Raw genomic sequence first — 12,786 nt, forward strand, 5'->3', positions numbered from 1 at the left:
AAAAGGGAAACACGCTCAGAAATTAAGGAAGTTTTGGTTGGCAATCAGGTGTTAACCCTAGTCTATTCTGTGAAAGGCTTATACTTCATTTTAGAAGCTGAATGACTGTGTGCTGTTTTTTGCTAGTCCACAAGAAGCCATGCTTTAGACCCGTTTGGCTGCTGTCCTGGGTAGAAGTTTGGCAGCCCTAAGGAGATGAATTCTTCAGCCTCGTATCCGCCCAGAGTAAAGAAGCAACACCCTCTCAGCCACTACTCTGTTGCTATGAAACAAAAGACTAGGAAGGTGAGCGAGGCAGGAAGTCCCGCCTTTTAGCCTGAGTCCGCTTTGGCTCTGTTTCCCAAAGCTCACGCCCACCCGCCCACTCCTTATTGGTTAATTCCCTAGTGCCTTGCATCTTTTCTTCCATTTCCTTTTCCACTTTCGTTCTCGGGTGAATCCAGTACCCTCATTTGTCTCCGAATCCTTTTCCATTTGGGACATGTGGCGAGAGGGCCTTCCTCTGGGGCCATTGTGTACTGTGGGAGACGTGGACCGGGTGGTAGTGCGAGGAGGACGGGCGCCTCCCGTCCATTGGCGCCGCCCGCTGTCGGGTAGGGCACGGGTGCGCTGGATTGGCCTGGCCCCGCGCGGCCCCGCCCCCGGCCCCGCCCCGCGCCTGGCTCTCTCTGTGTGTATCCTACAGGGGTGGGGTGGCCAGTGAGTGGTCTCCTCCTGCGGCTAGTGCTGCTGCGGCGTCCCGTGGCCTCCCTGAGTCGGGCGGGAGGGGAGAGCGGGCGTGGATTGGTCTTGACGGTAATTGTTGCGTTTCCCCACCTCGGTAGCCGGCGTCTCTGGGTCGCTCCTTCCTCTGGAGCGGGGCTTTTACGGTGATTACACACACCCTGCCGGGGCTACCCACGCACCCTGGGCTCGTGCGCGTAGAGTCGGACCCGCGCACCCGCGTGTCTCTACGGCGCCGAGACGCCGGGAGGGAAGGGGGGTGCCGGGGAGTCTCTGCGCTGCTTTCCGCCCAGTGGGCTTGGGGCAGCCCGACGCGGGCCCCGGAGGAAGAGGGGACAGCCCCGGTTTCCAGCTGCTGTCGCCGCCGCCGTCACACTTTGAAGAGGGGTATTTAAAGCTGGGACCCGGGCTGGGCCGGGGAAGGAGGAATAGGGAGTCAGGGGAGCCAGGGGGCTGGGATTGCAGACAACCCGGGGAGGCGGGTCCTCCGCGGAGCCGAACGTGGAGCGCCCCAGACGCACGGGGCTGCGGGTGCCGGAGCGGGAGGGGATTCTTCGTCCTTTCTCTGTCTACCTCCCCCCCGCACCGCCAAGCTGTGGTCCGAGAGTGGCAGGGGAGGAGCCTGAGCCGGGAGGCACAAATGTCCCGAGACAAAGCTTTGGACCCCCTACCCCCACCCGACTTGGATGAGATGAAACGCAAGAAGCCTAAGAAGTGTACTCTCTCTCCTTTCTGTGCCCGCTCTTGTCAGTTTCTCGCTGTCTTTTAAAATGGGCTGTTTGTCTGTTGGTTCCTTTGGTTCTTAACTTGGGAACAACTCCTCAACCGCTTTGGTTGAAGAACTGTGTGCTCCTGTGTTCCTGAGTCCGAACTTGGTGGTTTTAGCCGGGAAAATCCAAGTCCTCAGCCTTTGTTGACGACAGTCGTGCCCTTTCTGCTCCTGTAGAATAATCTTTACGTTTATATAACTTGGCGAAATCACACAGTGAAAGTGCGGTTTTTGAGTGAGGCTCCCAAAATGTTTTCTAGGGGCTTCAGTTCTGGTCTTTTGAATTGGGGTTAAGTCAGGGAGGGGGAAAAACCGATGTGTTCTTACATAGAGGAAATCTAAGTTTTTGTTACTGTTGTTGTGAGTTATGTATTAATCAAGCCTTAACTCCTTGCTATGTGAGAATGATGCATCTTTAACTCTTAATGTTCCCAAAACAGATCTAAGGTCATTGCTCCTAAACCTTTGTGTTGTGTGTAAAGATTGAAAGTGAAAAATTCACGCGCTATTGAAAAGTTGAATCTGGGACCCTGAATTTTGTTCTCACTGATGGAGGAGGATGTAGTGGGTACAAGTTAACCAGTTTGCTGTTGCATAAATATTTTCATGACCAACTAAGTTTTTTTTTTCCTTTCAAAGAACTAAGATTCCAGATGGCAAATTCTATGAATGGCAGAAACCCTGGTGGTCGAGGAGGAAACCCCCGAAAAGGACGAATTTTGGGTATTATTGATGCTATTCAAGATGCAGTTGGACCCCCTAAGCAAGCCGCAGCGGATCGCAGGACTGTGGAGAAAACTTGGAAACTCATGGACAAAGTGGTAAGTTCTGTCTGACTGTGTCTGTACACCAGCAGGGTTGACCCTGGATGTGGTTTCTCCAGTTTTGTTTGTACTGTCATTTAGTAATAATTATTGGTATGGCAACAATCTTTTGATTCGGATTGACCGTGTTTCTTATATTTGCTCTGGATGTTTTGAAAAGTTGGATTCAGAGCCAAGACTTGTTTTTTTTTTTTTTTTTTTTTACCTTTTGTCCTCCTCTTCAAGGTTCAAAGTTCCTCTATATGACTCAGATATGCAAAGCTTTTACTGTTGGCTGCTCTTTGTTGGTGCATGGCATAGAATCGCTTGGAAGTGTTTGTTCTGTCTTATATAAGGTTATGTTGCTCTTCGATAACAAAAGAGTGCATACAAGTAATTTAAGAAAAGTCTCTGATGGCCTACTCATGACATCCACAGTATCTGATGCTGAGAATTATTACTGGGGAAAGAACAGTATTAGTCTTTAAGTGAGGAAGCAGTATTTGAGAGTTTCCATTTTCATCTTTGAGAATTCATCTTCATTAAGGATCCTTTTGGTTGTTGTTAATGGTAGAGTCACAGTTTGTTTCATCTATTCCATTTTGAAACAGGAAACCTTTTTGATTGCACATTGTTTATTGTGAAAGGAAAATTTATGATGGAGGTGGTGGGACTGAGAGTATCAGAAACCTCTGTGGTTTTTGCATGTTGCTTTCAGATGAACTACAAGTTACAAGAAGAAATGGTGCTGGATGTCAGTACCCAGACAAGTCTAGGCAACCTGAATACAGAGGTCTGCTGAGAAAACTGTAGCTGTCACTGTCCTGTCTTACTAAGTAGGATTATGAAATAAATATGATTAAGATGTAGCTTGTTTAGTCAATAAGTCATGACCATATGGACTGTAGCCCACCAGGCTCCTCTGTCCCTGGAATTTCCCAGGCAAGAATACTGGAGTGGGTTGCCATTTCCTTCTCCAGGGGATCTTCCTGATCCAGGGATCAAACCCCAGTCTCTTGCATTGGCAGGTGTGTTCTTTACCACTAAGCCACCAGGGAAGCCTAAGATGTAACTTGCTGCTGTGCAAAATTAATAGTTTTGCTTTTGCATCAGTAGTACTGTAAGCTGTATATTGGTAAATGTTTGTAGCCCTTTATAGTTTTATTTGATAGATATTTGGGGCTAATTATAAAATTAATTGATGCAGGGCTCTTGATATCTTTATACCTGCAGAAATGGAAGTTTAAAAAAAAGTATTTATAGCTGTATGCTAAAGCCTTCATTAAGTCATATATTATGAAGAGTAAAAAGTAAAGCAGTTACCTTTACTTTTTTCGTAACTGTTCAAATATTTGCCACAAAAAGCCACTGTTGGTGGTGGTAACAATACTGGAAGGGGGTAAGATTCCCTTTATTTTTGTTTATCCTTATGAGAAGCACAGATGGGTAGATGAATGATAGGCCTGGCATTCTATGGCTGGTGGCACTAAAGGCAGAGACAGAATATTTTTGTCAGATAAATATCCTTAGTTTTGGGCTTCAGTGTGACCTATTTAAGCTTCTGCCAATTATTCAAATTGTGATTTTAAAGTACTCCAGACAGAATGATGTCATAGTATCAGAACATTGCAACTTGCTGCTTGAGGTCAGGTTTTCACTTTAACATTGGATACTTAAGAATGAGGAGCATGCAGTTGGAAAAATTGTGTATATTTGGCAGGCACAATACTAGCTGTCTTTGCTTTTCTGAGGAGTAAGCAATTTAAGGTCACTCATGCTTGTATCACTAGTTGGGCGTAAGAGAAGGCGAGTCAGGGTTTTTCTTTAACTTATCTGTTATATGAGTGGGCAAAAATGGGTCAGGTTCTACTGGGGAGCTCTCCTCTCTCCCCACCCCCTTCTTTGAGTGGTCAGAGTTTATACAATTGTGAGTAAATATTAGAACATCAAATGAAAAAGATCTGTATGAGGAAGTGGTAAACTATGATTAATAGAGTCATTATTTTTGAAACATTAAAAAATATGTGTGTAATTTTGGCCTGTAACTGATTGTTGACCTAAGTTTTATCCTCTTTTAATTATTTCATCATGGCTTATGGTAAAATAGATGGCTTATGGTTTATGGTAAAAAAAAAAAATGGCTTCTGCCATTGTTTATTTTATTAACCCTTTTGTGGGTTTGCATTTAGCCTCTCAAACTGAGAATCTTGACGCAAGAGGAAATCTATTACCTGAAATCTCTACTTAGTGGAATGTGGTACAGGTGTTGGCAAAGGTGCATTGTGTGGCTTTCTCTATTTGTCTTCATTATTTGTCAAGGCTGAAAATTGTTGTGTTCGTTTATGTATGCATTTGTGGGCTTTGTGGAGGGAAACCATGTAAATCATTATGAAAATCCAGTACATTTATTGCTACTCTATCTCATAGTAATAAAAAAGCACTGATAGTTACCAATTGGAAGAATATTTTATTTAATTGTATAATGTAGAAGAATCCCCCACATGTGTTTATCTTGCCTGCTTGTCAGTGGTGAAGGAAGTGGTTCATATTATGAACACTGTCCTGGTGATTACATCAGGAACGTTATTGTTAGTCCAAAAGGTAATCCCTTGACACATTGCCTAACTGTTTTGTGAAATAACTGCCATAGCTGGAGTTTAGCTTGTGAATAACAGAATAGTAACTTTCAAATCTAACAGGTAGTTATGCAGAAGACAGGGTTAAGTATTCAGCATTTTTCTTTATAAAACCTCTTCAACAAGGTCAAATCTGAGAAGTGTAAATTTGTAAACAAGCTCCAAGTACAATATGTCTCAGCTACCTACAAAGTAAAATGACTTATCTCACAGGGCTTATGAAGCAGTCTTAGACTGTAGGGGAAAAACCTAGTAAGTGTGTAGTTACACCATTCCCTGGCCTCTAGAATTTAAAACGGTCAACTGAGATTCCAGTTCTAGCTAACTGTTATGTTTTCAGAGGGCGAGCTTTCTATACAAGGTCACTGAGAGTAGGAGGGAGTAATTGCTCAGTTGTGTTCCTTGTAAGATGTAAAGTGTTTTGAAAGAAAATATCAGTGGCACAAACTTAACATAGTACATTTATTGAGGAAAAGAATAGTAACATATCCCACAGCATCTCATTTATTTTAGATCTATTTTCTGGTTTTAGTTCCATGTGTCAGTGTAAGTCAATAGCTGACCCCAAACTGTTCAGGTCAGTGGATGCCTCTCTGATACAGAGACAGAACTATTAGTCATGAATACACAGTGAGGTTCATTACACCTGAAATGTGGAAGCTGTTCCAAAACTGTCACAGAGATGGAGGTTATTAAACACTTAAACATTTATTGAGGACCTACTGTGTTTCTATGAAGCCCTTGTTACCTGGAAATGCAAAGCTAGACAAGATATAAATCTGCCCTAGACCTGTCAAGGAACCTCCAAGACCATCATCAGAGCCAGGCATGTAAGTTGGTAATTGCCATGTCATATGGAGAGGTCTATAACACAGACCTATACAAAGTACGGGGGGAGCAGAGTCAAGAACATCTGCCTTGTTTTTCTGGCCTCTGCTTAGACTGTTGTCTGTCTGGGTTCTGCTGGCCACTGCCTTTAGGTATAGCATTATTGTATTCTTGTTGAAAATGCTGTGGTGAGGGTAAGGAAATGATTGCTAATCAGTATGTAGGAGTGATGATTTATTAATGTGAGGTTCCTGAGTATGGTTTTCACAAGCATCTTAGCCAGGTGATGGAAAGTGGAAGAAACAATTTTCCATCTAATAAATACTAAATGTGCTGAGCATACATGGATATTCAGGAAATTAAAAAAATAATTAATTGATGCCAAAGAGCAAAACAAGTTGAGTACCTGCCTATGTTTCTGTCTTGCTGTCCTTGTCATTTATTTGAAAATATATTACTGACAGAGTTTTAAAAGCATTTAAAAAGGGATGATGCCAAACAGCCTTTTCTTGCCTTTTGTCCTCAGTGCATTTAATACATTTTCAAGCTTGGAATTTATTCTCTGTCTTTGTAATTTCTCTGTCTTTGTAATGTCATTTCAACTATAATATATTTTAAAGCTTTTCAGTCAAAATGTCTTAAAATACATACAGCTATTAAAAATAGTATTCTTTTCTAAGTTAAATTACTCATACCACTGAAAAATATTGCATATAGACTAAAACTTTATTTTTGGATCCCAGTTGTTTGTGTTTGATGGATTTGAGAATATCACCGTTCTTGGGCCCTTGGAATAGGGAATATCATTTATTTGAATTATTCTTCAAATATGTCATTTTCCTCAGTGAGGTTGTTCTCTATTAGCAGGATCATAGGCCCAGATAGACTTGGATAGATGATAACACAATACATATCTGGGTTATTTTGTTTACTACTGAGTTAGGTTTTTGAATTTGTGCTTAGATAAATGAAGTGATCCCAAAGTTTGCTTCCTGTCCCTTCTAGGTAAAACTTTTGGATAAAGTAAAAGATGTAAAGGAATCTTCCCAGGAGTTCCCTGGGTTTATCCTTGTAATATAGAGCATACCTTTAATAGAAGGCTTCATTAGTTAGTAATCATTTAACTCCTATAAAATTTTAACCATTCAGATTTTGAATCAACATCTTTCTTTCAAATTTGCTTTCTATGCTATTAGTGATTTCATCATTCATTTATTATATGCCAAGTATGGAAGGATAGATAGTCATAAATAACCATGTTATCCTAGAAGATATAGTTAAGTGCTGTAATACGGTGTAAATAAGGATGGCATCATCTACTCAATGGACATGAGTTTGAGCAAGGTCCAGGAGATGGTGAAGGACAGGGAAGCCTGGTGTGCTGCAGTCCACGGGGTTGCAAAGAGTCTGACACGGCTGAGTGACTGAACAACAGTGTTGTAACGTAGTATGTGAACATAGTTTGCTAGGGTGGATGGTGCAGTATAGCAGATAGTATTATCTAGCTGTTCTTTAGAGGATGTTTTGGATTCCAGTGAGGTGGAGGACACATCATGCTGAAGGAGTGATGGGTAAAGGGAGATGACTGAGTGAGGGAAGGAAAGTTAGAGAAGGTCAAAGAGGCTTTGAGTGTTTTGTCAAGGAATTTAGACTTTTATTTAGTAGGCAGAGAACCATTGAAATGTTTGAGTAGAGTGAGAGAATGTCAAGGCTATGTTGGTCAGTTACTATCTTGACTCTAGAAAGGATGAATTAAGAGGGGCAAAAAAAACTCTTTAAAGGTAGAAATAATGATCAAGAGAAATTAAAACAGACTGGGTAAGAAATAATGAATGAAGGGCTGAGCTAGAAGATTGACAGTAGATACAGCAAGTGTTGGTTCAAATGTGGGAGACATTTTGGAGTAAAACCTAAGGTCCTGGTGACCCTTCAGAGATAAAGGATGAAGGAGAAGTTGAAGTGAAAGTGGCTCTTGAGGTTTTCAGCTTAGTTGACTCTGAAAGCAGTGATGCCCTTAATGAGATAAGAAACATACAATGAAAAAGAGGAAGCTTGGGGCCTGGTGCATGATGTTTGTTTTTTGGCCATGTTGAGTTTGACATGCCAGAGTGAAATCCATTTTGAAGTCAGAAAATTGAATATGCAGTTAAAGAGAGAAATTAAAACTAGAGATGTGTGTTTGGTAGATATGCCCGTAGAGGTGGCATTTCAAGCTGTAGACCAGCAAGAGATGTGGAAGGCAGACTAGAAGGTGAGAGTTAGGGAGAAAAAGTCAGAGATTGGAATTTTTGGCTGTATCGGTTGTGTATCTATAATTAGATGGTGGTGAAGGAAAGAGAATCCTACAAAGAACAGTGATGGAACAGATAGGAAAGGAATGAGAGCATATTGATTTCCAGGGTAGAGAGAGCTATAAGGAAGTAGTTTCAACATTTAAGAAAACTAATAAGCTCAAATGGAAAAATCCAAGCTGAACGAAAATTTAAGAAATCATTACATTTCTTGAGTCAAGGCCATTGTTTATCTTTCCATGTTACATCAATGACAGCTAGATTGAAGTGACAGCTAGATTAAATTCAGTATGTGAATTCAAGAAAATTGATCTAGAACTGGGACAACTAGTGTAAAGAAAGAAGGTTATGATAGCTTGAGGACTTGAGCAGAGCATAGCCTTGTGTGTGTGTGTGGATGCTATTGTAGAGGTTCATAGAATTGAGGGGAAGGGATATAGGTAGGGAGTGATTTAAGATGGAAGAAGTAATTGATAAAGTAGTATGGTGGATTACAGTGTGGGAAGGAAAGGCTCAGAACAAGTAGAAGGGTAATCCTTGGTAGATAACTAATTTCTATGTAGATAAGAGGGAAATGAGGAGATACACAGAGAAGTTATGGAGGAATTCGTAATTTTACTTAGGGTTGTCAGAAAGTGTTTTAACTCATATTTGTAATATTTAAACCATGTTTTCCAATTGCATATTATAGATTAAACAGTATATATTTAAGCTTGTTTTCCAGCAGTTAACTTCGTACGTAAGTAAAAAAACTGAAATGGAAATCAGTCCTGAACCTTTATATTAAGATCACCTTAAAACATGCTGCAACTTAAATGACACCACAGTGTTGTTTATGTCTACTCTGTTTGGGCACATATTTAAGATTTTTTACAAATTTATTTGTAAGTTTCTGATTTTCTCCTGGTCATTAAAGAAATGTTTGGAAAATATCTGACTAAATTTTTAGCTGTTTGACACGTTAATATTTAAATAACTGTTAAGTTCACACTGTTTTTCAATAGGAATTACAAAAATACTACTTAAGTATTCTACTTTTCAAAAGATTCCAGATCAGCTGAGAACCGATGCAATGATTCCACGTGAGGAGTAGTGACCTGGTCTTATTTGCTGCTATTCTGCCCAAAGCAGGAGACTTTGTAAGGATTTCAGATAGTATAACAAACTTTAGGAACTAGTTATGGGCTTTAGCAATGGCTCAGTGGTAAAGAATGCACCTGCAAATGCAGGAGATGTGGGTTCAATCCCTGGACCAGGAAGATTCCCCCTGGAGGAGGAAGTGACACGCCACTCCTGTCTTCTTGCCTGGAGAATCCCCAGAGTAGCCTAGCAGGCTTCAGTCCGTAGGATGGCAAAGAGTTGGACATGACTGAGTGTGCACATGTCTACACACACATGGACTAAATGAAAGAACTCTTAATGATCCCCAACAAGGTGGCCAGTGCCCCTGGTCTAATTTTCCTACCTTTGCAAAACCTGCAGTGATTCTGCTGTATTGTGGTATAATAGGGAAGGGGAAGAAATCCTAAATTGCCAGTGCCCACTATGTGCCAGGTGTTGTGTTGAGCACTTTACTTTTCTTCTTCTGAGACTTTGTAACATCTTGATAAGTTTCCATGGTTTCCTGAAGAAGAAACTGGCCCAAGGTTGTAAAGCTAGTAAATGCCAGGGCTAGATCCCAGGTCTGATTGATTCTCAAGCCTGTGTTCATGGCACGAAGATTTAAGCACGTATGACTTGTGCTCATGGTATGAAGATTCAAGCATGTGTGGCTCTTCCTGTTTACACAAAAAATAAATCAAAAGGGCCTTTACCCCTATATTTGTAATGGTCAAGTTTTTCTCCAAACTTTGTACTCAGGTCGACAGATTTATTCAATATAGGTGGGGATATTCTTTTTGTAATATTACTTCTGAGAGGTTCCTCCTTACTTCGTTTCTTTCCTCCATATCTTCCTATTTCCCTCCATTGAAATCTTTATTTTACACCTGCTATATGCAGGATCCTGTATTACGTGATGGGGATAGACCAGTGAGACAGATATGCCCTTCACCCTTAAGAAGTTCCATTCTCATATGGAAGGATAGTGAACAAATGAATACATAATTGACCTCTTAATACAACTAGGCAGTTATTTAATGGTGCTTTTTAATATATTAGTCTTCTAAAGAAAACTTTGAAAGCCATAAAAAAAAAAAATTGGTGGTTTCCCCAGATCCTACTATGAGTAACTTCCAGATTCATAACCAGTTACATGCTAACCTTCGGGTTTTGCCCAGTTAATACTCTATGTAGAAAGAGTTCTATTTTTATATATTTTACATTTTATGCTGTACAAGTTCTTATACTTTTGTATACTTAGTGGTGATTTGCTGAGATAAAATGTAAAGAATCCGAAGAACTCATAGATACTTTTTCTCATAACAACACACTTTTAAGTAACTGCAATAAGGAATCTCTTAGGACAGTTAGTTACCTGGGAAGCACAAATAAGGATTTCTTTCAGACTTCCCATACTGTCTTTAAAAAATGGGATATTTCACTTTGAAGGTATAATACTTGATTTAATACAACTGAGTGCTCCATCAAGTGAGGTGTGTTTTATAATGAACGTATGCTGTGGTATGCACCCAATTCCTTACTGTTGAAATTTCCATTTGCTTCAGTAAAATTTCTTTCATAGATTTCAGGGGCTTGTTTGAATCTTGTTTGCAGGAAATATGTTAGCTGACCTAATACTTCTTTGTTACCTTTTAGCTAGAAATTTTAATTAAAGCACAGTCAGAAAACTGTTTAAATGCAAGAATGTTCCAAAAATAATTAACGGCTTTGAGAATTCTTATAGCACTAGTAAATCCTGTGTTTATATTTGTGCCTTTGCATTGATATGTTTGAATATATATTTTATATATCTGAATACATATTCATGTATTTATTGAAATACATAGTGTGTATAATATATATAAAATGTATTTTTGATGTGTGTGAGATGATGTGTATATAGACATATACAGAGAGGTCTACTTAAAACTTTTTAAACACATTGCAAGAAATACATCAGGCAGCTGTTTACCTTTAAGGAGAAAGTGCCTCACTTGTAAGTTCAGAAAGTGGGGTTCTGAGCAGTAAACTCCACTAAGTTCCATTTCTGTGTTTAAGTGTTGTCATGTCACAAGGAAGGAGTTGGTCTTGGTGATCTCCAAAGTCTTCTTTAAAACCCTTGGAGTCACTGACTGTAATGGAATTTTTAGCCCAATTCCAACAGTAAATGTTTTACCTTTCAGTTCAAAAGCAAAGAGTAATGAACCAATCCTTTTATGTACCAGTTGGTGCCTTAAAAAGTCCATCATTGTGTAATGTGATTGTAGATTTGTTCTTTGTGAAAGTTCTTCTGTGTTGGGACCTGCTGTCATTCTAGGGAGCAACTTAGAAAGTTCTAGAAGACATCTAAGTCATTTGAATCTGAACTTGAACCTTGTGGTGAGCTTGATTTTTCTCCTTAAAATGCTGTTTTTATAAAATCATTTTTTTTCTCTCTGGCTTTTGCAGTTCTTTGCACATAGTGGGCACTCAATAAATATTTATTGAATTGAATTGAATTTGACCTGCTTAGAAGTAGTAGTCCTGGCATAAGGTTATTCATTTTCTGTAGGAGCTGTCATAAATCACAGAGTTTAATACTAATCCAGCTGATGAACTGCACACTCAGCGGCATACAGTAGTAGTTCAGCAATTTATGTTGCACTTGCCCAAGTGCAGATTTAGAAAACCGTGTGGCCTACAAGGGCTAAACTGACTCTAGCCTATTTCAGAGCTCCTCATTCCACTCACCACGGGCTTCCTCTGCGTCCACCTTTTAGAGTGATTGCATTGACTCCTTTTCACACACTCTGCTCTCTGGGGCCTCTCAAGCCTTTGCACATCCCTTTGCCTGGAATATTCCTTTTGCAAATTTAAGCGTGCCTTTCATGGTACTGCCACATGGACATGTCTGCTTCATTCCTCCTCCAGCACTTTGTACTCTCCTCCATTACAGCGCTCCCATTTTCCTGTCATTCTTTTTCAAGCCACCGATTGTTTTCACTAGAAAATTCCTTGAGGACAGGTCTTTGATTTATTCCTTGCTGTATTCCCTAGGGCCAGAAACAATGCCTGATGCACCAACCTTTGTAGAATTAACAAATGGGTCCTGAAGTTCATGTAAATTCACAAATGGAATAAAATAAAAATGTAAATGAGTTTAGCTAGGGATCATTAATTATATGCCCAATTCTAACTAAATTGTGATATAGTTAAAAACAAGACCAGCCTGAGATTCATAAGATGCAGACTCTTGTGTTGGATTAATGATTTTTTAATAGTCCCTTAATCTTTGTAGTTCTTAGTTTCTTTATCTGAAAATGAATGGATTGGACAGGATCTTTACTCAGATCCCTTAGAGCAACAATTACATTGTTCCTAAGTTAATTATAGAGAACTAGGTCTCTTCTGCCAGACTCCTTAAGGCAGGAAGTATGCTGTAGTCATCTATAATTTCCTGGCCCTGAGCTCAGTACCTGGTATATAGTAGTTATTCAAACAATTTTACTGAATAAAGCAATAAATTATCAGATGGGATTACAGTTTAAATAAAGCAAATGAGAAATAAGTTCAGGTAGCGAATAGGAAATTAAAAATCTGTAAAGTTTAAAAGAATCTATTAAACAACAGTAATTTGCAATGTCTGAAAAAAATAC

At 39.9% G+C, this 12,786-nt stretch overlaps 1 protein-coding gene across 14 annotated transcripts in view; it reads left to right on the plus strand.

The window, feature by feature from the left end:
• The first annotated feature begins 679 nt into the window (after nucleotides 1–679).
• Nucleotides 680–12,786, plus strand: part of CBLB (Cbl proto-oncogene B) — a 220,727-nt gene continuing 208,620 nt past the window's right edge. For 6 of the 14 annotated variants that reach the window (XM_081572339.1, XM_081572343.1, XM_081572348.1 and 3 more), the window contains exons 1-2: nucleotides 680–795; nucleotides 2,132–2,313. In XM_081572339.1, coding sequence (XP_081428465.1) covers nucleotides 2,146–2,313 — 168 coding nt within the window. In that variant the 5' untranslated portion in view covers nucleotides 680–795; nucleotides 2,132–2,145. Of the gene's footprint in view, nucleotides 1,111–1,214; nucleotides 1,470–2,131; nucleotides 2,314–12,786 lie in introns of those variants that run through there. The other 8 variants (XM_081572340.1, XM_081572344.1, XM_081572349.1 and 5 more) reach the window with 3 other exon arrangements.

This window comes from Giraffa tippelskirchi, chromosome 2 (assembly GCF_054371585.1).
Source record: "Giraffa tippelskirchi isolate mGirTip1 chromosome 2, T2T-mGirTip1v1.2.pri, whole genome shotgun sequence".
In the NCBI taxonomy this organism is placed as follows: domain Eukaryota; kingdom Metazoa; phylum Chordata; class Mammalia; order Artiodactyla; family Giraffidae; genus Giraffa; species Giraffa tippelskirchi.